This window comes from Jaculus jaculus, chromosome 14 (assembly GCF_020740685.1).
Source record: "Jaculus jaculus isolate mJacJac1 chromosome 14, mJacJac1.mat.Y.cur, whole genome shotgun sequence".
NCBI lineage: Eukaryota > Metazoa > Chordata > Mammalia > Rodentia > Dipodidae > Jaculus > Jaculus jaculus.
In genome coordinates, this window is record NC_059115.1 from 7,715,923 (window position 1) to 7,743,018 (window position 27,096).

Below are 27,096 nucleotides of genomic sequence, written 5' to 3' on the forward strand. Positions count from 1 at the left end.
TGGTTGGGTTGGGGGTAGTTGCCAGGACTAGAGATGGGACATAGTGGCCCGCAGCTGCTCGCTGTAGACTGCGTAGAAGGTAAAATACGAGTCATCCTAAAATGGGCGCGTTGGCACACGTCTGTATTCCTAAAATCAGGAGTTCAAGGGCAGCCTCAACTGCGTAAATTTGGGGCCCGCCGGGTCTCATGAGACCCTCCAAAAAGCACTGCAATTATCAAATCCCTCACCCTCAATCCCAACCAAATGACGAAATTAATACATCATAAAATTTAATATTCTTTGTAAGCACGTTCCATTTAGCAATTTACCGAAAACCCACAGGCAGGCTGAGGGTTCAAGACGACAGCTCGTACTGAACCCAAACAAGTTAACCGTAGTTCATTATTTTAACAGTATCCTCTTCAAAATGGTAAAATGTAGTACCTGGTCGTGGTGGCCCACGCCTTTAATCCCAGCATTTGGACGGCAGGGGTAGGAAGATCACCGAGTTATGAATTTGAGGCCAGCCTGGGACTACAAAATGAGTTCCAGGTCAGCCTGGGCTAGGGTGAGACTCGGCCTCAAAATAATAAATAAATAATTTTTTTAAAGGCAAAAGGCATTCCTACCCCGAGAAAAGACTTGTTGAATTCTTTGTTTTGGTGGCAAATAGCCAGATCCCTTATTGAGCTGAGCACCCATGGTAGTGGCCATGTTGACCCTGATGCACTGATTTCTCCTAAGCACTCTGCAGCGGCCCCTTGTTATTGTTTCCCCCTTGTTATCATTTCTTCATTCAGTGGGACTGTACTTTGTGCCATCTTCCTTGGCACTTACAAGACATTTACAGATGAACCTGAATCTTAGGGAAAGTCCTTACACCAGTCAGCAGTGGCAATGACATATAAAACTGGCAATTCTGGCTCAATGCCTTCAGGGGCGGTGTATGCTCCCTTGTCCCTAGAAGGGTTGCAGATATGGAGGGCTGGGGACCCTGTGCACATCTGTGTATCTTTCCATAAGACATGGGTAGGCCAACTGCTCTGGCCACCTTGAGGTATCTTTGGTCACTCTCTCCCTGAAAAAATATGCACCTCCCATCCCCACCCCTTGGCTCCAGGCTTCATGAAGGCAGCCACAGGACTTTTTGGTTACAGCCAAATCCCAGCATATGAACCACAAGGCCCAGCATGAAGCAGGTTCTATTAAAAAAAAAACCCAACCACGAGTAGAAAAAAAACTCAGTAGCAGAGGCCAGTAAGCTAGAAAGGAGATATAAAGGGAATAGAAAGGGAGGGGGTATTTAATAAGATGTTATTGTATATATGTAAGTAGAAGAATAGATTAATGGGGGTGAAAAGGCCTAAGTGAGGTCAGGGAAAGAGATTGAGTAACAGAAAGATGGAGGGAGGGCTAATCAAAATCTAAGAGGATATAAAGAAGTCATATGGAAACCTACTTTTTTGGACAATGGACCACTCAGGAGCCATAGATTGTTGTTAGAAAATCTTCAGTGCCAGGGATGGGATACCTTCCAGTGAGTTGCTGGCCAAGGAGGTCCCTGATACCCCCCAAAACATTAGAGGCCATTGCCAAGGCCCCTGGTTTCCCACCAGGAATAGATGGTAAGACCCTATTGCTGAAGACTCCACATACTTGGGCTGCAAGGCCACTGAGAAATCCTAATGGAACTGAGCTGATAACCTCCTCCATGTAGACCAGCTGACAGAAAGCTGGAAGAAGCCATGCTGCATGCACTTCAATGGGAGAGTGAGAAATCACCAGTGAAGATACTCAACAGTGGACACTGCAAGCCTTGTATTTGGCCAGCCAGGTCAAATGAGCCAATGGGTGCAATAGTGGCACATCTGTCATGGTGGAAACCAACTGCCTTCTAATTTGACTGGAGGCCTGCTCCATGGGAAGAAATATATCCCTGATATTGAAAACTTAAAACAGGGGTAGTGATGAGCCCTGTGGGTGTAACATCTTCTGTTGTCTGGCTATGTGTATTCACTATGCTTATCAAACTGCCCGTTAACACTTCTCTTAATGTTCATACCCTTATTAATGCTACTCTCACTTTTGGTAGGGAAACTTCTCTTTTCAGATGGCAGTGACTTGAGATGACTCAGAAGGCATCAAGGTGCTGGCAAGAAGTGACAGGAGTGGTCAGTACTGTAATATCTCTATCACACCTTCCAAGGCTCAGGGTCTATTGTGGAAGAGGTGGCAGAAAGACTGTAAGAGCCAAAGATAGGGTAGGACTCCTACAACATGCTCCTTCAGACACAAAATGGCCTGGATATCCATGACCTCACAGTGTGGGGCACTACCTACACAAGACCATCATAATAGGAGGAAAATATCATGACATCAAAATAAGAGAGAGACTGATTCAGAGGGGTAGGGGATATGATGGAGAGTGGATTTTCAAAGGGGGAAGGGGGGGGGAGGAGGGAATTACCATGGGATATTTTTTACAATCATGGAAATTGTCAATTGAAAAAAAATCCAACCAGGGCCAGGCATGGTGGCACAAGCCTTTAATTCCAGCACTCGGGAGACAGAGGTAGGACCTCCATGAGTCTGAGGCCACCCTGAGACTATGTAGTTAATTCCAGGTCAGCCTGGACCACAGACAGACCCTACCTTGAAAAAACAAAATAATAATAATAATGACGACGACGATGACAATAAATCCAACCAGGGCTGGAAAGATGGCCTAGCAGTTAAAGCATTTGCCTGAAAAACCAAAGGACCCAGGTTTGGTTCCCCAGGACCTACATAAGCTAGATGCACAAGTGGGCACATGCATCTGGAGTTCGTTTGCAGTGGCTGGAGGCCCTGATGTGCCCATTCTCTCTCAAATAAATAAATTTATTTAAATAAATTCCCATCCAAAGCCAGGCATGGTGGCACATGCCTTTAATCCCAGCACTTAAGAGGCAGAGAGAGGATGATTGCTGTGAGTTCAAGGCCAGCCTGAGATTACACAGTGAATTCCAAGTCAGCCTAGGCTAAAATGAGACCCTCCCTTGAAAAATGAAAAAACAAACAAAAAAGAAAATGGGTAAGAGAGCTTACTGTGTAAGCATGACTGAGTTTGGTCCCTAGCTCTCACATAAAATGTTGGACATGGCCATGCATACCACTATCCCCAGCCCTGAGGGAGGTAGACAGAAGTGTTGGGGCTCACTGGTCAGCCAGTCTGACTAGAAAACAGAGCAGCAGCTCCAGGTTCACCAAAAGACTCTCAAAGAACCAATGTGGAAGGGACAAGAGCAGACACCTGACTTTTCCCTCTGGTCTCCACACATGTGCAAACACACATGACACCCCCCAAAGCAAACAAACAAACAAACAAACAAACGGGCTGGCCTGTGGTAGCAGATGCCTTTGATCCCAGCACTCGGAAGGTAGACATAAGAAGACTGCTGTGAGTTTGAAGCCAACTTCCTAGTGACTACATAGGGACTACATAGTGAATTCCAGGTCAGCCTGGGTTAGAGCAAGACTCTACCTCAAAACAACAGCAGCAGCAAAATCTCCACACATGTACCAGGCCTTGGGACAGCACTGCCAGCCCATCAGCACAGAGAAGTCCAAGAGGCAGTGTGATGGTGAGGTGTCCAGGTTAGAAAGGAAGAGATGCTGGCCAGCAGACAAAGCAACAGTGCTCGGTGGCCCTCCCAGAGGGAGCGCGACATGAGGCCAGGGCTGCCCTTTCAGGCCAGCGCCTTTTACAGCTGAGCAGCTCTCCAGCCCCCTCAGCACTGGCCCCTGTAAGCCTCCATCATGAGCAGGCTAGGAAGGAAAGGTCTGATCTCCAGCTGCACTGCACAGGTCACCCACCTTGGCAGTTTTCTCAAGAACCCCAAACCAACAGGGTGGAAAGGTCAGTGTAAGGACAGTAGAAAGGGGCATGGCCCATGCTCACTGATGGGCAGACATACTAACAGCTGGGGCTGACTGAGACCCAATCTTGGGCATGGCCAACAGGGATTCCCACATGCCTCCCCCTGCCAGAATCCATGGCAGACTGGGCAGTCTCAGGTCACAAGGAGACTCCTCTTAGCTCAGAGCAGCCTAGGTTATCAACCAACTCAAATTGTGGGTGCTTGAGGGACAGGATGAGGTGTCAGGATGGCCCACTTCTGACCAGGGGACACCTGAAAGCTCACAGGCGGAGTTGCCAGTTGGGCTCCCAGGCAGCCTCCTCCCTTCCCACCCCTGCTCACTTCCTCCTCTGCCAGAGCTTCAGCCAATGATCCCCACAGGGAGGAGTCCAGCACAGCCACTGTGACTTGCAGGCAGACATGCCATGGGTGTGGTACACATGTTGGCTCTCCAAGATTTGCCAGGCACAAGACTCCTATTATCCCTTCTCCTAGTCCCAAGCCCTACTTGGGGCTCCTATTTTACCCACCAGGGTGGCCTCCTCCCCAGTCCTGTGACAGAGAGTGTCTGCTTTCCAGGGGAATGTGCAGAGAAGTCAGTGGCCCTTCCACCCGTCTTCATTGAAATAGTGCAGGTGGCAGCCACAGTTCCCCCGCCAGCCTGCTGAGTGCCTGAGTCCTAGCACTCCACATTGCAGCTCCTCCCTGGGTCTGCCCCAGATCCTGCCCAGAGCATGGTTTCCTGACGGGAGGATGCTACTGGTGGAGAGTTAGAAGAGGTGTGGAGAAAAAGAGACTCATGCAAAAGTGGCGGGTTTTATTTTCCTTCTTGGGCCAGCTGCAGCTCTGGCCGCTGACAGAGATCTGGAAGCATTGGGGAAGGAGCAAGTACAGGGTGGAGCCTAGGGACACCCTGGGGACTCCAAGGCCAAGTCTAACCTGAGAGGTTGGGGCTGCAGGAGGCTGGGGGCGATCCCAGCTGGGAGGGGCATCCCTGCAGCAAGAGCAAGTCTCTGCGGCTGCATGTGCTCAGAGTTCTGCTGGGGGACTGAGTGGGAGAGACAGAAACAGCCTCACCATAGAGCTGTCGGGAGCTGGGGCCCAGGCACTGACCCCTGGTTCCCACAGCACCCACAGAAAACTGCATCCCAGATTCTGTCCAGCTGGCTTCCAGGGCACAGGACACCTTCGGGGGCTTAAATAAATGGCAGGATGAAGGGAGGCAGTGGGCAGAGCTTGAGTGTGCAGTCAGTAGGTCTTGCCTGGCACCCCTGGAGGTGTGCAGGCTCCCATGAACTGCACCAGGTGGCCTGCGACTCTGGGGAAAGGGTGGGAAGGTCTCCCGCACCTGTCTGAGCTGAGCAGATGGGACAGCTTAGCGCAGGTCCTCCTCATCACCCTGGATGGTCTTCTTGATGCGCAGCAGCATGGTGGTGAGCCACTGGTCCAGTCGCGAGATGGAATCATACTCCTTTACCTGTGGGCAAGAGCAGGTGACTCTGGCACTCTGGCCTCCCCATCCTGAGTCCCGAGGTTTCCAGGAGGCCTCTCTGCCAAGCCTCCCCGGAGGACAGGATGGGCAGCAGGCAGCTCTGTCTGCTAGTAGTACGGTATTGGGGGGGGGGGGGCAATGCACTTTGGAACTTTAAAAAGCTCTGGCCATGGGGCTGGAAAGAGAGATGGCTTAGCGGTTAAGGCGCTTGCCTGCAAAGCCAAAGGACTTTGGTTCCATTCCCCAGTGCCCACATAAGCCAGATGCACGAGGTGGCACATGCGACACATGCATATGGAGTTTGTTTACAGTAGCTGGAAGCCCTGGTGTGCTCATGCTCATTCTCTCTTTCTCTGTCTCTCTCCCTCTCTCTCTCTGCCTCTTTCCCTCTCTCAATAAAACCACTAGAAATAATAATAATAAAAGATCTTGGTATCAATTGCCTTAAAAAAAAAAAAAAAAAAAAAGCTCTGGCCAGCTTCCCTGTGTTACAGGTAGGAAGAAGCCTGCCAAAGTAAGAACGGCCGGGTCCACCTCTGCCTGCCCACCTGCCCACCTGTCCTGAGCCTCACCCCCTGGGCCAGGTGGGATAGGTCAACTTGGTCTCTGTCCTCAGGGTTTGGGGATTTGGGATACAGGGGGAATAGGGATACCCTGGCCAGACAAAACCCAGGAAGAAACCTGGGTGGCAGACATGGGTCAGAGAACCATGGCAGGATCTAGCTGGGAACAAAGAGTTCCAGAACATTCAGAAAAGAAAAGGGAGAACGATCCCCTGGGTCTGGTCCATGGGGACAGGGAGGTGAGCACTCGGCTCCACTTCTTCCTCAGCTCTTCCCCTGGCCCCTGACTTGAAAAGGCCTCAGTTGCTCACTCTGGAGATTCCAAGCAGGGCAAAGACCTTGGTTTTGGGGACAGATGTGGGTCTAAACCCCGAGGGGCCAAGATGACAACTCATCTCTCCTCAGTCTTTGTGCCACCACCTATAAAGGGGGCCAACACTCACTGTACCTCTCAGGGCTACTTGTGAGATTCTGGGGTGACTGCAGGAAAGAAGTTATAGCCAGGGCCTAGCAGAAAGAGGCATACCATATAACGGGAAAATTCTCAGGTGAGCATGTGGAGAAAGCCCAGGCAACTGTCCACTCACCGACTCTGTGTAGCTGTCCACGTTCTGCTCCTCATGGGCTTCTAACAGCTTCTGCAAGCCAGTGGCACACAGGGTCACTAGGCTGACCCAGTTAGATCTAGCACATGCTATGGGGGTTGAACCCCACACTGAGAGAAAGAAAGGGCACACCCCATCCCTGCCTGCCTGCTCACCAGGAGCAGCTTGATCCCAGGTGGAAGATCTTGGGGTGCTACTATGCGAGCCCCAGCCTCCTAGCCCTTTCCCTCCCCCCAGCTGCGCTTTTCTCAAGTAGGAAACAGACCCAGCAGGAGGAGAACTCAAATGAGAAGCAGCCCTTGGAGGACCTCTAGGCCCACCCCCAGCTCGGGGTCCAGCCCCAGCATTCACCTTCATCAGTTTACATTCCCGCGAATCCGAGAAGGCCGGGAACAGCTCCTCATACTTCTGGACAGCGAGCTGAGCAGCATGGGGAGGTGGGATAGAGGGAGGGGGAGGGGGAGGGGGAGGGGGAGAGGAGGGCAGTCCCAGTGAGCTCTCTGGAGTCACCTGACTCTGTGCCTGATGATACAGTACCACTGTGACTGTGCGGAAGGGGCGGGCTTCCCAAGAGGTACCAGGAAGGAGGTAAATGAGTCCACCCCATGTGACAGGTCTAGAGCTGAGCACTTCACACATGGGAGCCTTGTGAGGACCCTTGGGAGAGTCAAGTGACAGTGAGACCATTATGAAAGTGGACAAGAGCCCTAAAGTGAGGGCCCTGTGTGAGGGGGTTGAAACCCATGGGCTGGGGAGTATGGCTTAGCAGTCAAGCAATGGCCTAGAATCCACCAGTGAGGGGCTAGGACTGTGGCTCAGTGGTGGAGGGCTTGCTCAGCACTACATTAGCATGCATGAGGCCCTGGGTTCCATTCCAGCACCACAACAAACAAGAACAACAAGCCTCTCCATCTCTTGCAAGAACAAAGCTACTCACTACTGCCCTCAAGGGAGAAGGGGTGGAGCTGCCAGATACCTCAGAGTCCAGACCCCTGTAGTCTGAACAAGTGACTCCAGCAGATCAAATTCCAATACCTAGTTTCTAGCTCCTTCCTGCTACCCTCCCCAGCACTGATCCCTCCTTTTTTGCCATGCAGCTCTGAAATTAGGTGGGTGGGCAACTGAAGCTGGTTGATCATGCCACTGGGAGTGCCAGCACCCTACCCATGTGGCCACGAGCTGCTCAGCCATGGTTTCTGAACTACAGCTGACCATGTGCTGTCTTTATGGACGCAGGAAGGATTTGGAGTGACCTATGAAGGGGAGGGGCTGACAACAGGTGAACCAAATCAGCAGCTGGGGACATGAATCCTTCTAGGGCCTGGCAGAGCTGTCAGGACCAATTGTGCAATGACAGCCAGTGTTTCCTGTCCAAGACTCAATAGGCAGGCCAAGAGAAGCACAGTTATGTGTCAGCTGGGAAGGTGGCCTGGCTGGAATGGACTCACCTTGGCATTGAGCATGTCGATGCAGAAGTGACAGAGGGCGGCCTTGAAGAAGTAGTCCTTGGCGCTGTACTTGAGGAGGGGGCTGTCCATGGCACTGGTCCCTACCTGTTGGCCACATGGAATTGTCACTGTGAGCTCAGGAAGGAAAACCAAGGACTAGGGTCACTGCCAGGAACCAGCCCAGCAAGCAGAGCATGACTGACCAGGCTGCAATGAGGGTGGGAAGCCAGGTGTCCATGGAGAGGAGGAACTGCTGTCAGGCCTCATGGGAGGCTGGCACTTGGTGGGCAGAAGGGTGACAGCTACTGGAACATGAGAGGTGGTGTCTGCCCCCCTTCCCTGTGGCCAGCTGTCTGCTTTCCTCCTGTGGCCACAGCCTGGCTCCCCCCAAGTGCAGCAAGATGGGAGGGAGCTATGTGACACCCACTGCCTCCCAGCGGACAAGGGATCCTCCTCTGCCACCATGGCTTTCCTCCCTGCTGTTTCTGCGGAGCTGCCTCGCTCTGGGGCCTGCAGGCAGCTAGCTCCTGTGAGAGTGGCAGGGAACATGCAGCATGAGGGTGGAGGTGTGCACATGGAGGAGGAGGAAGAGGAAGCTGAGGCAGGGAGGGTGGAGGTATCAAGAGGACAGCTGAAAGCGGCCCACCTGCTCGTAGATGTCGATGGCCTTCTGGTACTGCTCCAGCTGCGCAGCATAGCCAGCCACCTTCAGCAGACACTTGTTGGCTGAGCTGCGGGAGGAGAGGTGTAAGGGGCGGCGGGTTCCACGCGAGAGTGGGAAGAGGAGGGGAGGGCGGACTACCTGTTGGACTCCTCGCTTTTGTAGTAGTCTGCAGACTGCTCATAGTGGGCGATGGCCTGGGGAGACACAGTGATTGCAACTGGAGGGGGAAGGACAGCAGGCGGCACCTCCCTGCGGCCACCCTCAGCATCCACAGGGCAGCTGACCTCACCCCCGACGACACTCACTCACCTTCTCCACATCTACCAGTTCTGTCTCATAGATCTCAGCAATGGAGATGTGATGCTTGGCTGCAATCGTGAATCGGCCCTGGGGACACAGTAAAGGACAGCCTGTGATGAGATACCCTCCAAGCTCAGCCCATTTGACTGTGCACCTTGGATTCCTGCCTCTGGAAGGGTTCAGACAACAACACTGCCATAGGGGTGGTGGTGATGGTGTGTGAAGGGGGGACAGTAAATAGCTGATAGGAGCCCAGGCTGCACCCCTGGGTCAGGGTGGAGCTGAACCTTCTCCAGGCTGCCTGGGGCCCAGTGGGAGAGAAGCAGGCAAGGGGAGAGGCACTGGCACACCCTCCAGTAACCCTACAAAGAAGGGTGGAAGCAGGGAAGCCGGAGGGGTATGATCCCACCAGGCCAAGTCGGGTGACCAATTCCCCTGGGCTTCAGCCCCCACCTGCTGCAGCAGCAGGGCAAGAATGTGCTGGAGGCTGTGGGGAAGGGTACTGAGGAACAGGACAAGCAGGGAGCCCTTACCATGTCTGTGTAGATCTCAATTGCTCTCATCAGACAGTTAATGGCCTCTGGGGAGGAGAGAGCAGAGTGTCACCTTGGCAGGTCCCAAGGATGGGCAACAGATGGTAGGCCCGGAGAGATCCCAAGGTGCGCACTAACCCAGCTACACGACTCCTGGGCTCTCAGGCCCACCAGGAAGGACAAGGCAGGAGCCCCAGGAAACCTGGCAGGATCGTGTGTTTCTTTGCACACCATGACATGCTGGACTCATCTTCCTGAGAAGCCCTTCTCCTCCGGGGTGCCAGGATGCCACCAGTTTCCCAGGGTAGGGGTACTGGTCAGGGGGTATGATGAGGCCAGCGGTAGCTGTGTGTCAACGCCAGGGCCCCTCTGTGTGGACTCTGACCTCAACTGAGCCCTCCATGTGCCCTCACATGTGCCCCACAGTCTCCAAAAGGAAGTTTCGCTCAACACACCAGGATGGCTCTGCTGTATCACCTCCTCCAAGATTTTAAACTGGAGAAAAGCTTTTTTTTTTTTGACAAGTTATTTGGAGGAGAGAGAGGCATGAGTGGGAAGCATTTGCTGGCAGCTAGAAATGAGCTCTCAGGATTTTTTTTAAAACAGCAATTAATGCACCTCAGGAGGAAGGGATGCTGGGAGATGGAGGTGGGGGGCAAAAGGTCCAATTGGACCACGGGGTACATGGTGAGTGGGCTCCTAGGCTTCCCACTGGGTGGACAGTGGCCTGGGTGCTCGTGAAATGAGGGTGCTTCCAGGAAGCACTGGCCCACACCCCACTCTGGCTGAGACACCAAGCTCACAGGCCCAGGACCAGTGTGGACACTTAGGAGCCAAAGGAAACACTCCTTTGAGCATCTGTATGCTGTGCAATTCTGAAAGGCCTCTAGTGACCCACAGAGTCAGAGTGTGACAGCCAGATTCTTGAGGAAGAGGAGGCAGAATGGAGAGAACATGTCAAGAAAAGGTAGTCCGACAAGCACGGCACAGCACTGCCCACGTACAGCTGCCCCCACCCGGCCCCGGCTCCTGCTTAAGGCTCCCTGCAGCCCAGTAGTGAAGGCCGCTCCCTAGGGAGAGCTCAGCCTCTGCTAGCCTGCCGCCACAGGTTCTGTCGACCAGGCGGCCCCTGCTGTGGTGGTGAGGCAGGAACACGGGTTCTCGGGGCTAAGTCCCTTCATGCCAGCTTCCCACTCCAGGAACAGCTGTCCTGGAAAGTGGCAGACTGCCAGATGTCACCCTGGCCTGTTCTTGGCCAAGCTTAGCAAGTTCACTACCACGGGGCACAGCTGAGGCCACAGGCCTGAGTGCACCTGGACCGGCATGGGCCCAGCTGCCTGGCCTGCTCCTCCTCCTCCTGGGTGCTCAGCCTGCACCCACTCCCGCCGCAAAGCCTAGCTTACTTCTGCTTCTTGTTGAAGCCACTGACACAGCCAGGCCCTAGCACATGTCCTCAACAACCCTGACAAGTCACAGACCCCAACAAGAAAGGGGACTGTGTGAAAGGCACCAGCGTGGCGCACAGAAGGCACCCCGTAAATACGTGCAGGGGTAGAGGGAGGACACATGAGGCCAGGCCACTTTCCTGGCCCTGGAGGGAGGCCTCAGAAGAGAGCCTGAAGAAAGAGCTGGGGTGGGGGGTGGAGGCACAGGGCAGAGGAGGGGAGTGAGGAAACCCCTCAGGGGAAACTGGACAGTCATGATCCCAGGGCCCTTCCAGCTATGTCATGGGACACTCAGACAAGAGGCAGAGGCTGTGGCACTCAGCATGCCCCTTACTGGATGCCAGGGGGTGCTGGGTCCATTGAGCACCATCTCATGGTAGTCTGCACAGGCTCTGGTCAGCAGGCTCTGCTGAGCACTGGCCTGGCACAAGGTCAAGCACAAGGCCCCAGCTTCCAGGCCCAGCACAGGGGTGTAGTGGGGAGTGAGTGACCTGTCCAGGCCTTGGGGCTTTGATCTCCTCCCATGCTGGGCCACATCCTTCTTTGTGAGCTACCACACCATGGAAAGGTGATCTCGCTCTCACATCTGTGGAGCCGGGACTGGGAAGGGCACCTGAGGCTGTGGGGTTGATGCCACCGCAGCAGTCACCCTCCCCGACTCACCACAGGTCTAGGTCCTGTATCCCAGAAGCTCTTCCCCTGACAGCTGAGTCCTCCTCCTTTCAAAAAAGTGCCAGCAGGGTCACCCTTGCCACCTCTGTGCCCTCCCACACAGCATCCTTAGCACACTCTCACGTCAGTCTGGGTCTGCCTGGCCATTCTCTGTCCTTCCAGAAGCCAGAGCCAGGCCACACTGGGCCTCTGTCCACACCCCTACTTCAAAGGACATGACCACATCACACAGCCAGGCCCCACATACAGGAGGGAGGTGCAGTTCTGTTCCAAGAGCATGAAACACAGTGGCGTCACAAACCCTGGCAGCTGCCACCCAGAAATGAGTCTTGCTGGTTGGTGGGTCGCTCCGGATGGAGCAGCAGCTGAGTGGCACAGACGCCAGGCAGCGTCTCCAGGCCAACCAGTTCCCTGGGGAGCAGAAGGGAAGGCTGCAGAGAGCTCTGTGGAGGAGAGAGCTTCTGGGGTGACTCAAGATGAAAACAAACCCAAGGCTGCCCCGGGTCTGGAGTCACACAAGGAGCCTGCAGCTCGGTGCATTCAATTCCCTCCAACTGCAAGGCTGTTCCTCAGTTTCCTGTCAGGCCCAAGCCCCACCATGCCACAGCTTGGGCCAACATCTGCGAGATGCCAGTGTTAAAAGAAATGGCTGGTCAGTCTGGGGACAGTATACACAAACAGCTGGGAGCTGTGCCCTGTAACAGTGCTGTATGGTAGCAGCCGCTGGCACTGGTGAGAGCACGGTGCCCACAGAGCCTCTGCAAACTATCTTCCCGGAGGGGCGGGCCTTTCTCCCAACACAGCACACCTCCTTTTCAAGAGAGTATTCACTTATTTCCATTCTCCTGAGGGGACAGTGACACTATAACACTAGTCTTTCTACTCCCCCAGCCCCAGACAGGGCCTCACGTATCCCAGGCTGGCCTCAAACTCACTATATAGCTAAAGATGACTTTGAACTCTTTCTACGTCCTGAGTGTAGGATGAGAGGTACCAGGGTCTCACTCTGGACCAGGCTGACCTGGAATTCACTATGTAGTCTCAGGGTGACTTGAACTCACAGTGGTACTCCAACCTCTGCCTCCCAAGTGCTGGAATTAAAGGAGTACACCACTACACCTGGCTGAGGGGTGTTTTTTTTAAGCCTTTACTTGGACCTGGAGAGATGACTCAATGGTTAAAAGCACTTGCTTGCAAAGCCTGATGGCCTGGGGTTCAATTCCCCAGCACCCACATAAAGCCAGCTGCACAAAGTAGTGCAAGTGTCTGGAGTTCATTTGCAGTGGCTGAAAGCCCTAACACCTATACTCACTGTCTGTCTGCTGCTTTCTCTGTGTCACTCTCTCAAATAAATAAATGGAAATATATATACCAAAAAAGTCTAGTGGGGCATGGTGGTGCACACCTTTAATCCCAGCACTTGGGAGACAGAGGTAGGAGGATCACTGAGAATTTGAGGCCACCCTGAGACTATATGGTGAATCCCAGGTCAGCCTGAGCTCTAGCAAGACCCTACCTTGAAAAACCAAAATAATAATGATAATAAAAAATCTTTACTTGCTAAAATTTAAAGTTAACAACCAGGCTGGGGAGATGGTTCAATGGTTAAAGGCACTTGCTTGCAAATCCTCCCAGCCTGGGTTGACCCACGTTTGATTCTCCAGTGCCCACCTACAGTTATGTACACAAAATGGCATGTGTCCAGAGGCCATTTGCACTGGCGAGAGGCCCTGGAGAGCTGGTTTGCTCCCCCTCTGCTTACAAATAAACAAACAAATAAAAATGTATTTAAAAAATAAAACGGCTGGGTGTGGTGGTGCATGCCTTTAATCCCAGCACTTGGGAGGCAGAGGTAGGAGGATTGCTCTGAGTTGGAGGTCATCCTGAGACTAGACAGTAAATTCCAGGTCAGCCTGGGCTAAAGCGGGACCCTACCTCAAAAACAAAAAAACAACCCAAAATGAAAGAAAATAAAATTAACAACCTATGTCTGGTTTTAGTATTTAAAACCACTGGGTGTGTGGCAAGGCTCAGACATGCTCAAGACCCCAAGTTCCATCTCCAGCACCACGGAATTAAAAAGTCACCAAGCCAGGCATAGTAACTGAAGCCACAGGATTGCAGCTAGAGTGAGACCCTGCCTGGGAGGGGAAGTCAACAAAACGAATCCTCTCCCCAGGAAATCAGAAGCCTGAGGCAGGATGAAGCCAAGACCAGTCCCAAATGGGGGGGGGGGGCTGTCCCCACATGCTCCCACTTGCAAGAAAAAGCCTGTTCTCGGGCAACTCAAGCCAAGGCTCTGTTAGCTCTGCTCTTCCCCAGGGCACAGGGAAGCCAGGTTAGGATAATTTCCGCTCCTTTCTCGGCAGCAATTCCTACCTGGCTGGTCTCAGCACGCCCCCACTCCCTCCTGCATGTGAATTCTGACAACAGAACAGCTTTGCCTCTCTCCCTGGCAGGCGGTGGGTCTGCAATGCAACTCCCACTCCCAAATGCTCACAGGTCTGCCTGGGAGGGGGTGATGGCTGCACACCCCAGGGGGAGGCGGGACTCAGAGTAGGACCGCCAATGCCAGCTGAGGACTGGCCAATTCTGAAGTTAGAACTCACTTTGCCCCTAGCCTATCATGTGTCGGCCACTGGAAAGACATGGCGCTGGGAGACACCCAAGAATGCAAGGACAGCGCTCAGCTGTGCTGGGCAGCCTGGTTCAGTTGGAATGGCCACAGGGGCCCTCACCTTGGGGGTCGGCTTTCTTGAAGGCATTGCCAGCGTCCACAAAGCAGGTGGCTGCGTCATGCTTGCTCTGGAGCTGGAGGTGCAGCTGGGCAGCCTGGCAGAACGCGCTCCCGGCAGCTGGGGACAGGAGAGTACAATTGACCAGGCTTCCGTGGGCCCAGGAGGTACACTGCACTGAGAATGCAGCAGGACAGGGGAAGAGGGCTGGCACAAGCCTAGGAAAGGCCTGGCCCTGGGGTCTAAGCTCTGTGCAGAGGCTCCTGGTGGTCCACCCGGCAGTCTGAGGGAGGCAGGCAGCTGCCTGAGGGGATGTTCCCAGATTAGGCACATTGGGGGGAGCCCCAGGACAAATCTCAGGCCTTCACCCCATCCTCTGCCAACACAGAGCATAGTGCTCAAAGAACATGAGGCCCAAGGGAGGAGGCTCCACTCCTCTTGGCTTGGCAGTCCTCTTAAGGCATAAGGCCCAAACCATCACTAGAAGGGCAAGGTGTGGCAGGCGTAGGGGAGGGTTTCTGGGCAAGGAGGAGCCACATGTGCTCCTTTCCAGCCCTTCTCCTTCCTCTACACCTACCCAGGAAGCTCTTCCTGCCTAGTTCCCAACCCCTGTGTTCCACCCTCTGCCATCATCCTACAGGCTCCTGTGACCTGTGAGGCCCTGGCACCACTGGCAACTCGGAGTTGGGGGTCCTTCCCCATTTGCTGCTCCAGCTGAATTCAAGTGGGGGCTCCCAAGCTGGGAGGGCCAGAGTGTCGTCTACCCTGTGAGTGACAGGACACACACCACCTGCCAGGGTTTCACTGTCATCACTTGTCATTGGTATCATTAGTAGTTTACTGTTTTGGGGATCAAACCAGGGCTTCATGCACTTAGGCAAGCACTCTACCACTGAACTATATTATAGTCTTAGACCTCCTTTTTATTGTTGTTATTATTTTGGTTTGTTGTTGTTGTTATTGTTTTGTGAGAAACAGGATCTCGTGTGTCCCAGAGCTGAGCTAACCTCACTGACAGAAGCCATATTATAAAATCCACCTCAGATGGGCTCTGTATGATAGCACGTTAGGTCTCTCTCTTCATAGCAGGTTACCCCATAGACTCCACCTGGCAGCCTGGAAGGAACCCTCCCTGCATCCTGTCCTGGGAAGCTCTCTTGCCTCTTGAGGCCAGCACAGTCCTGCCTTTGAATCTTGGTTCTGGGACCTACTAGTGGTAGTGTCTTGGATCCAGGGCTGGGCCAAGCATTGGTTGTCATGTCTGTGCAATGGGCTATTAACGGCACCCTCATAAGGTTGTAGGGATGTCCAATTATGCACACTGGGTATTTAATACTTCACAAACAGGCTGTGATTAAGGATGAGTGAGATTGGAACCACTCCTATGTAGCCCCAGCCCAGAATTGTGATTCCAATGGAAAGCAAGAGGACTTCCAAAAAGCCTGAAATTCTGAATTTAGGCAGACATCTCTCAAAGAGCTGTCTGTGGGTCTATCAGGATCCACTCATCCATCCTGGGTGAATCCACATTTGTGGCTTGACCCAAGGACTACAGCATCCTACTGGGCTTGCGCCAGTGGACTCCTGATGCTGGAGAGGGCCACATCCAGGGCCACAGGGCCAGATGCTGAGAGGAGAGGGGTTCTTGAGCAGAGGGGTGCGTACCACTCCAGTTCTTGGCCATCTTGAACATGTTCGCTGCTCTGGCGTAGATCTCACATGCTTCCTCTATTTTGGATGAGCCTCTAGGGGAAGGACAGGAAAAAGGTAAGCAGGTAAGCAGACCATGTCATCAGCAACCAACGTGAGCCCACACTCTATCTGGCAACCGTGGAGCTGTGTTTGTTCCCACCCCTGCCACCCTGTGCCACTGCTGCCCCTGGACCACCAAGGCCTTCTCCCTGAACACAATGGCCCTGTCTGTACAGGCTGCCTTCTCCCTTCCGAGAGTCCCTGGTGGGCACCACTGTGGTGAGGAGGCTTCCGCAGCGTCCCTCTTCTGGACCCTGCTCTGTGGTGTCTGCTGCAAAGCACTATGGAGGGTTCGCCCGGCGGTAGAGCTCTGCTGCTGCCCAGAGCCTCAGTCCTTTGCCTTGTGCACTGCCACTGGCCCACAACGACCTCGCCACCAGGAGCGTGACGTTACACTTCTGGACTGGGCAGACGCAGTGCAATGCGGCCATAGGAAGACATATTTTATAAGATGTAAATATAAAATGCTTCTATTTGTCAGAAGAAATGAAGAGGGTGAGAATAGAAAGAAACATGTTTATATAAACAGACTATTTCTGGAAAAACACACAGAAACCTGGTAATAGCACTGTTCCTTAAGATGGAGTCTGTAGAACTAGGGCTGGGCGTGGGAAGCCAACTTATGTGCCATGCACCCCACTTGCACTGTCTAGGTTATTTAAAACCATCTTCACATTTTATTTATTCCAGAAAAATTTAGCCACCACACCCATACGTTTTATTTATTTAAGTGTTTTGTGATGCAGGGACTCATGTATGCTTGACAAGCAAGTACTCTTTAATACTAAACTGTATGACTGCCCCAGGGTACTTAAAAAGGAGGGGTAGGCTGGAAAGATGGCTTAGCAAGTAAGGTGCTTGCCTACAAAGCCTAAGGATCCAGGTTTCAATTCCCCAGTAACCATGTAAGCCAGCTACACAAGGTGATGCACGTGCTTAGAGTTTGTTTCCAGTGGCTGGTGCACCCATTCTCTGTCTCTCACTCACCCTCCCTCTCTCAAATAAAAGGGCTGGACGTGGTGGCGCACACCTTCAATCCCTGCACTCGGGAGGCAGAGGTAGGAGGACCTTCATGAGTTCAAGGCCACCTTTAGACTATATAGCTAAATCCCACCAAGTCCCTTCTCTACCCTATTTCCTGATAATCCAACCAGGCCTAGCCTTCCAGATCTGTGATCTCCACGCCTATTCAAACTCCCATTGCTCATGTGAACACAGACTAAATTCCACAGTCAGAAGTCCTACCCAGTGGCTTTCAAAGCCTTCCCATGGGAGCAAAGGAGTGTTTCCTTGGTGAAAAGCCACACCACCCACCTTCAGGATAGGGGCACACAACACAACAACACAACACAACACAACACAACACAACACAGTACCACGGGTGGGGGGGTAGGACACAGATCCACGCTGAAAGAACCCTGCCCACTGTTCTGCGGGTGCATAAGCCAGCCTCCCCACGCCCCTGACTGGCCCCAGCATGGTACCCACAGTCTCACTGCCACAGACTGGCTCAGCAGGTCTGGGGGTGCCTGGGCTTGGGACTTTGGGGAGCAGCTTGTTTTGGGCAAGTCTAGGAAGGAACAACTGACAGAGCAGGGAGGGGTTGGCTGGCTGGCTGGGCCTCCGGCATCCGAAGTCCACCAGATAAGGTATGTCCTCAGGCAAAAACACACCCTCCACTGCTCTGGAAAGTGGTCCTGAGCAGAGGGGGCCCCACATTCCAGCAGAGTACCTATCTTTCCCCTGGACGGCCATCCAGCCACGGAGAGGTGAGCAGCGTCCAAATGACTCTGGCCCAGGAGAATTCTGGAGGACCCTTCAGATCATACAACCTCTCAGGAAGGCCTTCTCTGGAACGTTCTTTCAGATAGGTACTGGGGTTGGAACCCATAGCCTTGGGCATGACAGGCAAGTGCTCTACCAATGAGATACAACCTCACCCCTGGAACACTCACATTCAGCCTCTCGTATTCATATCCCCTCCCCCTCTGCCCTTCTCACTCTCAGGCTCTCTCAGGGTTTAAGTAGCCCGGCTGGCCCTGAACTCTCTGCAGATGAGGAAGGGCATCCTTTAATGCTCCTGCTTCTACCTCCAGTGCTGGGATTACAGGAGATGCACCACCGTGCCCACTTGTTGTGGTGTTGGGTATCAAACCCAAGGCTCTGTGTATGCTAGGTAAACGCTGCACGGACTGAGCGATCACCAGCCCCTGAACACTTACTGACGCTAACCCCAGGTCTATCCACCCCACAGATCCCCTAACTTAGCCTTCCTTTCTTGGTTGGTACAACCAAATTCTGTCCACAAGACTGGGGATATAAGCTTACCTAACATGCTTGGGGCCCTGGGTTCAAACCCCAATACCACCAAAAAAAAAAAAAACCCACCAATAGAACTAGGTCCTATCCAGCCCCAGACAGCCTTTGAAAGAGTTCTGGCTCCTGGCAGAGGATAGCACACCCATCCTATCTACCAAGAGGCCCCAAGCAGGGAGCAGTGAGAGCCAGTCAGGTTTGTTCCAGCTCAATGCCACAGGCGGACACAGCACAAAGCCAGCAGCTGCCTGGCTGAAACACTCTTGATCCCACACTAAGCTGAGCTGGCTCTCCTTCTGTCAGGAAAGCCAAAGGGATTACCGCTCAGGGCCCAGGCTGGCCCTGCCTGGCAGGAGATCTCCAGACTCCTAAGTCCTTTTGGGGCTGGGAGGGAAGTACCCAAGAGAGAAAGTGAAAGTGACTTGTGTAGGTCTGTACATCCCGAAGAAGCCATGTACACTGTTCTAGAACCATGAACAAAACTTGATTACTTGAGGCGATGCCAGCTCATAAAGTTCCCGGGAAAGCCTGCTCACAGCCACTACAGGGGCAGGGACAAGTGCTACACCTGCAGGTGTGACGCTGGGGTTCAGTCCTCAGTGACTAAGGAGCCATCATCCTCAGAGCCAGGGAGGAGCACTCAGGAAGTACTCACAACGTGTGCAGAAAGGAGTCAGAACTGTGCTTGGTGACTCTGAGGAAGGGCTGCAATGGTTGCAGCATTGAGAAGGGCAGGAAATGAAGCCAGAGGACACAAGAGGCTGGAGACCCTATTAATGTGGCACAGAGTGACCAGAAGAAGATGCCCTCAGCTTCACCGCCTTGCTCATTTGAAGCTTCCCATCCCAGTCAGGTGGTCCTGTTACCCAGTTAAGGTGACCTGACTACAACTGCCAACCCCCAAAGGGAAGCCACCTGCATGACACCATGGGAGCATGCTGGACCCCTTCTGATGGGCCTGGGTGGTGCTGCGTGTGACAGCTGACAGGCCTCCCCCACTGACCTCCTCCAAGCTGTCTCAGCTGCACTGTCAGCCCACGACTCACTCCGCTTTGCTGGGAATGCAGGAACCAGTTGGGGCCGGCCTGGTACTGGCTGTCTATAATTACCAAATGCGATCACCCTCTAGCATGGAGGAAGCAGTCTCAGGTCTCCCAGATGCAGCTACCAACCTGCCATATGGAGGGCGAAGAGAAACTAGGAAAGCGAAGGCACTGGCAGGACGTGGCCAGGGCTTCTGCAGGGCAGGCTTAGCCAGCCTACCTCCTGCCTCCATCCTTCCTGGTCCTCAGAAACATACCACCCCGCACCACTCACCTGCAGCCTCCCAAGGACCGCAGAAGACTAGACAGATGGAGCGACTTCCCAGTTAAGGCCTGTGGGTCTCTCTGCCTCTGGGGCAGCCATAGCCACAGGCACTAATCCCTGGTTCTCTTGGACTCAAGGCCCATGGGCCAGATTATGCAGCCAGGCACTCATCCCTCACTGAGGACGATGGACAGAGGGCCTGCCAGTGCCCTTCTGAACCCAGTGTAACTCTCAACGTGCTAGGCAAGTTCATGATGCCAATGCTGGCACCTGGAGGAGCATGTCAGGACTTGAGAGGTGAGTGCCCTGCTTTACAGAGAGGCTGGGGCCAATCTGACACTGCAGCCTGGGGAAAGGTCTTTGCTCAGCATCCAAGTCCTCTGGAAAAAATAATAAGAGGAGGGTGGGACAGGGGCATGGCCCCAATTCCTTGAGAATGAGCAGCCCGCACTGCAGAGGCTGCCCTCAACAGGTGGACTCTGCTCCCTGCTGATGCTGCATTCAGCAACCTCCTCGCATGGGAAGTGCCACTAAGCCAGCCCACTGTGCAATCTACGGCCCGAAGGGCAAGGGAAGACGGCAGCAGTGCAGGCCGCGAACCCTGCCATCGGCCCCAAGGCAACTCTGGAGTGGGGCGTGCTAGCACACACCTCTAATCCCAGCACTGGGGAGGCAGAGGTAGGAGGAGTGCTGTGAGTTCAAGGCCATCCTGAGATGACATAGTGAATTCCAGGTCAGCCTGGGCTAGAGTGAGACCCTGCCTCAGGACAAAAAAAAAAAAAAAAAAGAAGACAACCCTCTGTCTGCACTGGGGGTCTGGGACCTAATCCCTCATAATTCCAAACCTTAACCCCCCGCACCCTTGCTCTATGAACCTCCCTCACAAGTATGGGCTCTAAGCACTTGTAGGCTCTGCGTACCCCTCTCCCTTGCCCAGGCCCCAGTAAGAAGGCTGAAAGACTAAAGGTCCCTGCCCAGCTCTGAAAGCGCCTGTTCTGGGAAGGACACAAGGCAGAAAGGGAATGACTGGAGCTAGAGACCCTTCAGGCACTTAGCTGGTAACATGGAGTCTCCCTCTTTCCAGGTGGGAAGCAGAGGCAGTGACCCTGACCGGCTGACTTGGAAGGAGTCTAGAGGGATGATTTATGCTCAAGACCTGGCCTGGCACATGACATGCAGCAAAGAAAGAAGGGGAAACACACAGGGCTGCCAGCCACCCTGAAATGGGAACTCTAGGCTGTCGCCTGCAGTGCTGGCAGGTCTGGATGGGAACACCAGCCCATCCTCACTGCCCTTGGCTTCCCCCATTACAGGACAGGGCTTCACACCTTGCAGGAAACTGTCACACACAGGCGCTCTACAAAGGAGGGTGTCACTGTCCTCAGACCCCACAGAGAGTACAGACAGCAGGGATGTTTCCCTACTTCACCAGCTCAGTGTAGGCTGCTAAGCCTCCCCCTTCCAGTGAGCTAAGCGCTCCTCCTTCTTCGGTTCCAGAGTCTTGGGTCTCCCACTCCCCCACCTCCAGGCTGGCTGAGCAGTCACTGGGTCTCCACCCATGGATTCAACCCAGTGCCCATCCCAAACATTCCAAGAAACCCTGTGCATGCACTGAACAAACCGGGCTTTCCCTTGTCATTCCTGAGCAGCATCATGGGGCAGAGGTCTCCATCACATTTACCCAGCACTGTGAGGCTATAACCTGCACATCTCTACTCCACTAAAGGACACAACAGAGGCTGTGTGTAGGTTTATGCAAATGCTACGCCATCTCCCATCTCATGGAGAGGTCAGAGCAGATGTTGAGGTCTGCATAAGGGATCTGGGCCCTAACTTCCCCAGGATGACAAGGGACGGGACTTAGTGGCAGGTCCTCTGCTGTCACTAGTCTAGCCTGGCAGGCTCCTGTTCTTACATGGCTGCTTCTCTGAGCCCCCAGCAGACCCCAGCTCCTCCAAACCCAGAGTGAAAGGTTTCTTTTCCTTCAAAGATGCCAGGACAGCCTGGGTCTCTCCGCAGCCCTGTCCCACAGAGGAGAAGTACAGGAACTTTCTGCGGACAGTGGCAGCATCCATCCTTGACAAACCTAGGAACTCCTGGGTTGCCCAGAAGTCTTATTTTCCCTGAAGACTGGGCAGGCGGAGCCAAGGTTTCAGCGTTCATCTTGGTAGCAGGCACTGGGACTCACCATTGTGCTCAATGGTGCAGGCTCAGTTCAGGGACACACAACCAGCAGAAATCTTGCTCAGTTTCAAGCGGGCCCTCTGGGCTCTTGGTACCCACAGGTGCCAAGGGAACTGGCAGGGCTGGAGAGAAGGCTCAGAAGTTAAGGTGCTTGCCTGCAAAGCCTAATGACCTAGGTTCAATTCCCCAGTACCCAAGTAAAGCCAGATTCATAAAGTGGCCATGTATCTGGAGTTCACTTGCAGTGGCACCCATTATCTCTCTCTTTCCTTGCAAATAAATAAAATACTAAAAAGAGAGAGAGAGAGAGAGAGAGAGAGAGAGAAAGCTAGCTTGTCAGTGCCTCATATTAAAGAACAGGTGGTTTGTGTACAGAGCAGTCTATCACCTCCTATCCTCCAGCTCAACTCACAGTGATGACACCCATTAATAACCATACTAGGAGCATCTTTTTTTTTCTTTTCTTTTGGTATTTCATAGGGTCTTGCTCTAGGCAGGCTGACCTGGAATTCACTATGTAGTCTCAGGGTGGCCTTGAACTCATGGCGATCCTCCTACCTCTGCTTCCTGACTGCTGGGATTAAAGGTGTGCCACCACACCTGGCTGAGCACCTTTTATGAGTGCTCACAGCCAGCAATGTGCCTCACATCAGTCCATTTACTGTGCAGGACAACCCTAGGGTGCAGGACCCAGGCTGACCTTTGTTTCATGAAGAAACTCCGCATACATGTTACACTTTTTTTTTTTTTTTTGAAAGGCAGGGTCTCACTCTAGCCCTGGTTAACCTGGAACACACTCTGTAGCTAAGGATGGCCTCAAACTAATGGTGATCCTTCAATTCAGCTTCCCAAATGCTGGGGATTAAAGGTGTGCACCACCATCCCTGGCTTCTGAATCTGTGTTGCTTATTGATTTGTGTGTGCATGTGGTCAGGAAGAGCCCCGGTGACAGAACGGCCTTTCAGGAGCCACTCAGCCACAGGGGGCCACAGCAGATGAGTCTCTGGACTATGGGAGATGGCAGGAGGAAGAGAAAAAAGGGCACCTGGACTCTCCCAAGCATGTGCACTGCCACAGAAAAATACTGAGACGGCTTTGATCCTAAACTAACTGGCCGGTGTTTCAAAGTCCCCTACCATCTGGCAGCCCAAGGTGAGGCCTGAGCACCAGGTGAGGGCATGTAAAGATATACAGGACATGAGCACGAGTCCTAGTTCAGGAAGACGTCATCTCTGATGCTCCCAGATGGGAAGGGAGAAGCATCAGACACCAGCTAAGCGCCAGCGTTCCCCCTCCAGGCCTTGAGTGGAGGCCACTGGTCCAATGCTTAACCTGGCCAGTGCCGATTCCAGGGCTGGAGCACAAAGAGCAAGCGCTTCTGTCCCTGAAGTGGGCTTGCTCCAACTGACCTCTGGGTCAGCTCCCGAGCTCCGGGGCCTAGGGCACTCCCCTACAGCACCTCCTCAATTCTTCTAGGGGACCGGAAACATCAAAATGTACCTACTATTCTTCCACGTGATGGGAGGCAAATGCCATGGGAGGAGCACAACTAATGAGGCAGCTCCTGACACCACTGACCGACACCTTTCCTATATAGCACCCACTAATGGGCACAAGCCTGAGGGGAACACGACTCTGGAGACACAGCTAAGGGAGAGGCTGTGCACTACACAGGCCCGCTCTGTTCTGCTTGCTGGTGGCTGCTTTCCCCACTTCCTGTGGTACTGGGCAAATAAATCAACTTTAAGCCTCCTTTATCCTTTTCTGCCTCCATGGGGATTTTGTGGGGACTACATAAGAGGAGGCAGGTTAAGCGGCCAGGCCCATGCAGGATGGAGAGGCTGAGCCAGCACTTAAGTACATGTTACCTGCTAGTTCCCATGATGGTCCCCACACCAACTGCTGCAGTCCTTTTGAGAAGGGCAAGCAGGAGCCCTCTGGAACAGGCCTGACTAAAACCTCCTGGGCTCCCCAGTGCCTCCAGTCCGAGCTCATGCGAACAGGCCTCTCTTGTGTGCAGCCTCCCTCCCCTCCACCATTCTAAAGCTTTAGCCTAACGAGGAACCCCCTGGGTGAAACCTTCAGCAGACAGGCTTCATGCCTCTGGACCTATGCTGCTCTCCACCACAGAGCACCCCAGGTCTGCTCAGCCTCCGCCTATACAGAGCTCTCTCCTCTAAGAGCCCTCCTTGACCCCTCTACTTCGGTCATTGTGGGCAGAAGCTGCACTCACACACCACACCTTTGTTCACACCACCCCCTGCCGAGACTGCCTTCCCATGCATGCCCCAGAGTTCCTCAAGACCCAGCTGCCCTCCTCACCAAGCACCTCCCTCCAATTCACGCAGAGAACTTCACATAATGACACAGCCTGGTCTTTACACCTAACAGTTTTGCTTGATTAGTGGCTGGGAAGTGTTAAGCAGGTATGGAGTGTCTGGGGGCTAACAGCTGCTCTCTGCAAACAGCCCAACTGTACACTTATCTCTCTGGGTCAAAGGAACCAGACACAGTGCCACCAGGAAAACTACTGCTGAAAACTGAGCTCTTGGCCCCACCCCCAAACACCACACTTGAACCTCTCCCCTTGAGAAGAAACACACAGAGCCCCTCTCTGCTCTTAGCCTCTCAGGTAAAACACTGCATCTAATCAAACAGCCCATCAGAATCCGGATATTTCTCCACACCAAGCAATTCCTTCCACATTCTTTAGGTTCCTCTGCTAAACATTATCCAACCTCAAGTAACAAGGGGGAGCTCCATTTCCTCCTGAAAACGTCTTCCCTTCACTGCTTTCCAAACTGGGGTGGGCCCCTAACACAGCCCTCTCCAGCCCCAGGCTCTTCCCCTCAGCTTCTGGAAAATTCTAGTAGTCCTCCCCCTCTCTCCCCAGTCTCTGCATCTTCAGTCCCTGGCTCTGGCCTGCCCTTAGCACAGCTCTTCCTCTCCATCACCTCCCTCGACCCTTCCCCTCAGTCCTCTTCACTGTCTGGGGCCTTTCTGGACCCTCCCAAGCAATTTGCGAATCCTCCCTAGCTCTGTTGCACTATCCAGATCATACTCAGGCTCCCCAGCCTCTCCCATCAGTCACATGCATGCCCCAAATCCGTTTCCTCCGGACTACTGACCCTTTAACGTGGTGCCAGGCTCACATACTTGATGCTAAGAATACACTTCCACAGTGGGGTTTATCGATGATCCCCTTTCAGGGAAATAAACTCCCACCACGTGACCAGGGTAGTGGCAGTCTCGTCCCAAGCTTGGGCTCTGCTGCTCCTAAACTAAGATTGCTGAGGATGGTGAGCTTGAACGAGCTGGCCAGGACTTGGTGTGAAATGTCTTCCACCTTCGGGGTGTGCATTCCCTCTCCCTCCAGGCTCGGCTCCACGGCACTCCTTTCAGACTCCTAGATTTTAGGCCACTGCCTGCTTTGGTTGGCTCCTGTGCCACATCCTCCCCCTTGATGCCATCTCCTTCCCCCAAGCCAACAGCATCATTGTCCTCCCCCCCCCCCGAGTGCCCCACCTCTCAGTCCAGGACGCCTTACACACTTAAGTCACTTCTACACAGGGCCCCACTCCTAGGGCACCCTCAAACACTTGACTCCGCACATCCTCCCAGGATCAGGCAACCCTGATCCTTGCGGCCTGCTGTCTGATTCCTCACTAGGGCATCCAGATACACCCAAACCCAGTGTCACCGGCCTTGGATAAGGTGGTCCCTTAGGCAGGTGTCCTGGGCCCCACGCCCGGAGTCTGGAACCTGCCATCAGGCTTCCCGGGTGCAGACGGATTCGGAACCTGGCTGCTTCTCCTTCTCCCGGCCCCCGCAGGCCCTCGGCCGCCCCTTTAAGGCCTCGGGCCGCGTCCCCTCGCGAGGTTCCCTTTCGCGCCTCAACATGGTGTCACCCCGGCCGGGTGGCCTCAGCCCCAGGGCCCTTCCGTCGTCTCAAACTTTTGTCTTCCGGCTGCGTTGCCACAGCCCGGGCCCTGTGGCCCCCTGGCCACGGCATCCCCGCGTCCCGTCCTCCTGTCCCCTCGGCCCAAGCCGCGCCGGGCTCTCACCCAAAGAGGCCGGAGAAGAAGGACTGGGAGTTCTTCACTTTGCGCTCCGCCTCGGCCAGCAGCGCCACCGCCTCCGCTTCCTTGCCGGAGTTGTCCATGGCCGCCGCGGAAGTTGTCAACAACTCGGACGCCCTGGGAACACTCCACCGCCGCCCGGCCGCCGTCCTCAGGCCACCGGAGCTTCGCGGGCGGCCTTGACGTCGTACCGCGCACGCCCTCTGCGGCCCGGCACCACGTGACTCGCGCCAACCAACCAGCAGCCTCGCAGGTCGAGCGCGCGCCCCGCCGGCCACGCCCCCCGCCGGGCCCTGAGGTTCGGGAGCACCAACCGGCTGCCCGAGGCTTTGACGCGTGCGCACACGCGCGTCCAGCATTCCCATTAGCTTCCCAGAGCGCCAGGCGCACCCGCCACGTGACGCGGCCAAAGCCAATCATAGCTCTCCGCCGCCAAGGGCCCGCCTCAAAAAAAAAGCTATCTGCATTCTCTTCCACCAATCAGCAGTGGCCTGAGGCTCTTTCCACCTCCCCCCTCCTCTCCCCTCCCCGCCTAATTTGTACGCTACAGTCAGCTGACCACCGACGCTCACGTGACAGCCCCGCCTTCAAGCCTGGGGTTTGACCTGTCTCCAGAACAGTTTAGCCCCGCCTGCACGCTATACGCCACTCAAAGGAAACTGTGCTACTTCATGCGCCCTCTGCCGACGGGTGCTGGAACTGCCTTGAGGAAGCCCGCATAGTGGTATGTATAAAGGTGTGGAGGGAATGGGAGGAAGTGGTGGAGAGTATCTCTCATTCTAATTTTATAAAAAGTAGTTGCACTCGGGAGGCAAAGGTAGGAGGATTGCTGTGCGTTCGAGGCCACCCTGAGACTACATAGTGAACTCCAGGTCAGCTGAGCTACAGTGAGACACTACTTCGGGAAAATAAAAAAAGGAGTTCAGGGCTGAGGTGGCTTAGCAGCTAAGACGTTTGCCTGCAAAGTCAAAGGATCTAGATTCGATTCCACAGTACCCACATAAGCCAGATGCACAACGTGGCACATGCCATCTGGAGTTCGTTTGCAGCAGTTGGAGGCCCATTCTATCTGCTTCTCTCTCAAATTAAAAAAATATTTTTTTAAGTGGTTGAGAGCTG

The 27,096-nt window shown here is 54.0% G+C and overlaps 1 protein-coding gene across 2 annotated transcripts; it reads right to left on the reverse strand.

Moving 5' to 3' along the window:
• Positions 1-4,678: 4,678 nt before the first annotated feature.
• On the reverse strand, positions 4,679-26,175 carry Napa (NSF attachment protein alpha). 2 transcript variants are annotated; one of them, XM_004672775.2, is made up of 11 exons: positions 25,963-26,175; positions 16,004-16,083; positions 14,342-14,458; positions 9,487-9,533; positions 8,963-9,040; positions 8,792-8,847; positions 8,636-8,720; positions 7,990-8,094; positions 6,893-6,961; positions 6,524-6,574; positions 4,679-5,358 (listed from the first exon to the last, which is right to left on the reverse strand). In XM_004672775.2, exons 1-11 carry the CDS (start codon positions 26,058-26,060, stop codon positions 5,257-5,259), a joined length of 888 nt encoding a protein of 295 aa, XP_004672832.1. In that variant the 5' UTR covers positions 26,061-26,175; the 3' UTR covers positions 4,679-5,256. The 2 variants fall into 2 exon arrangements, with proteins under 2 accessions (XP_004672832.1, XP_044990459.1); XM_045134524.1 differs by lacking the exons at positions 9,487-9,533; positions 16,004-16,083; positions 25,963-26,175 and having other exon boundaries at positions 14,342-14,401.
• Positions 26,176-27,096: the final 921 nt, after the last annotated feature.

Bases quoted from the DNA above. Each gene is read 5' to 3' on its own strand.
- Napa (XM_004672775.2), bottom strand. From the start codon at position 26,060: ATGGACAACTCCGGCAAGGAAGCGGAGGCGGTGGCGCTGCTGGCCGAG. The intron at 9,041-9,486 runs GTAAGGGCTCCC...CTGTGTCCCCAG, and splicing joins TTGAGATCTACACAGACATG to GGCCGATTCACGATTGCAGC. The intron at 6,962-7,989 runs GTGAGTCCATTC...CATGCTGCTCAG, and splicing joins TCGACATGCTCAATGCCAAG to CTCGCTGTCCAGAAGTATGA.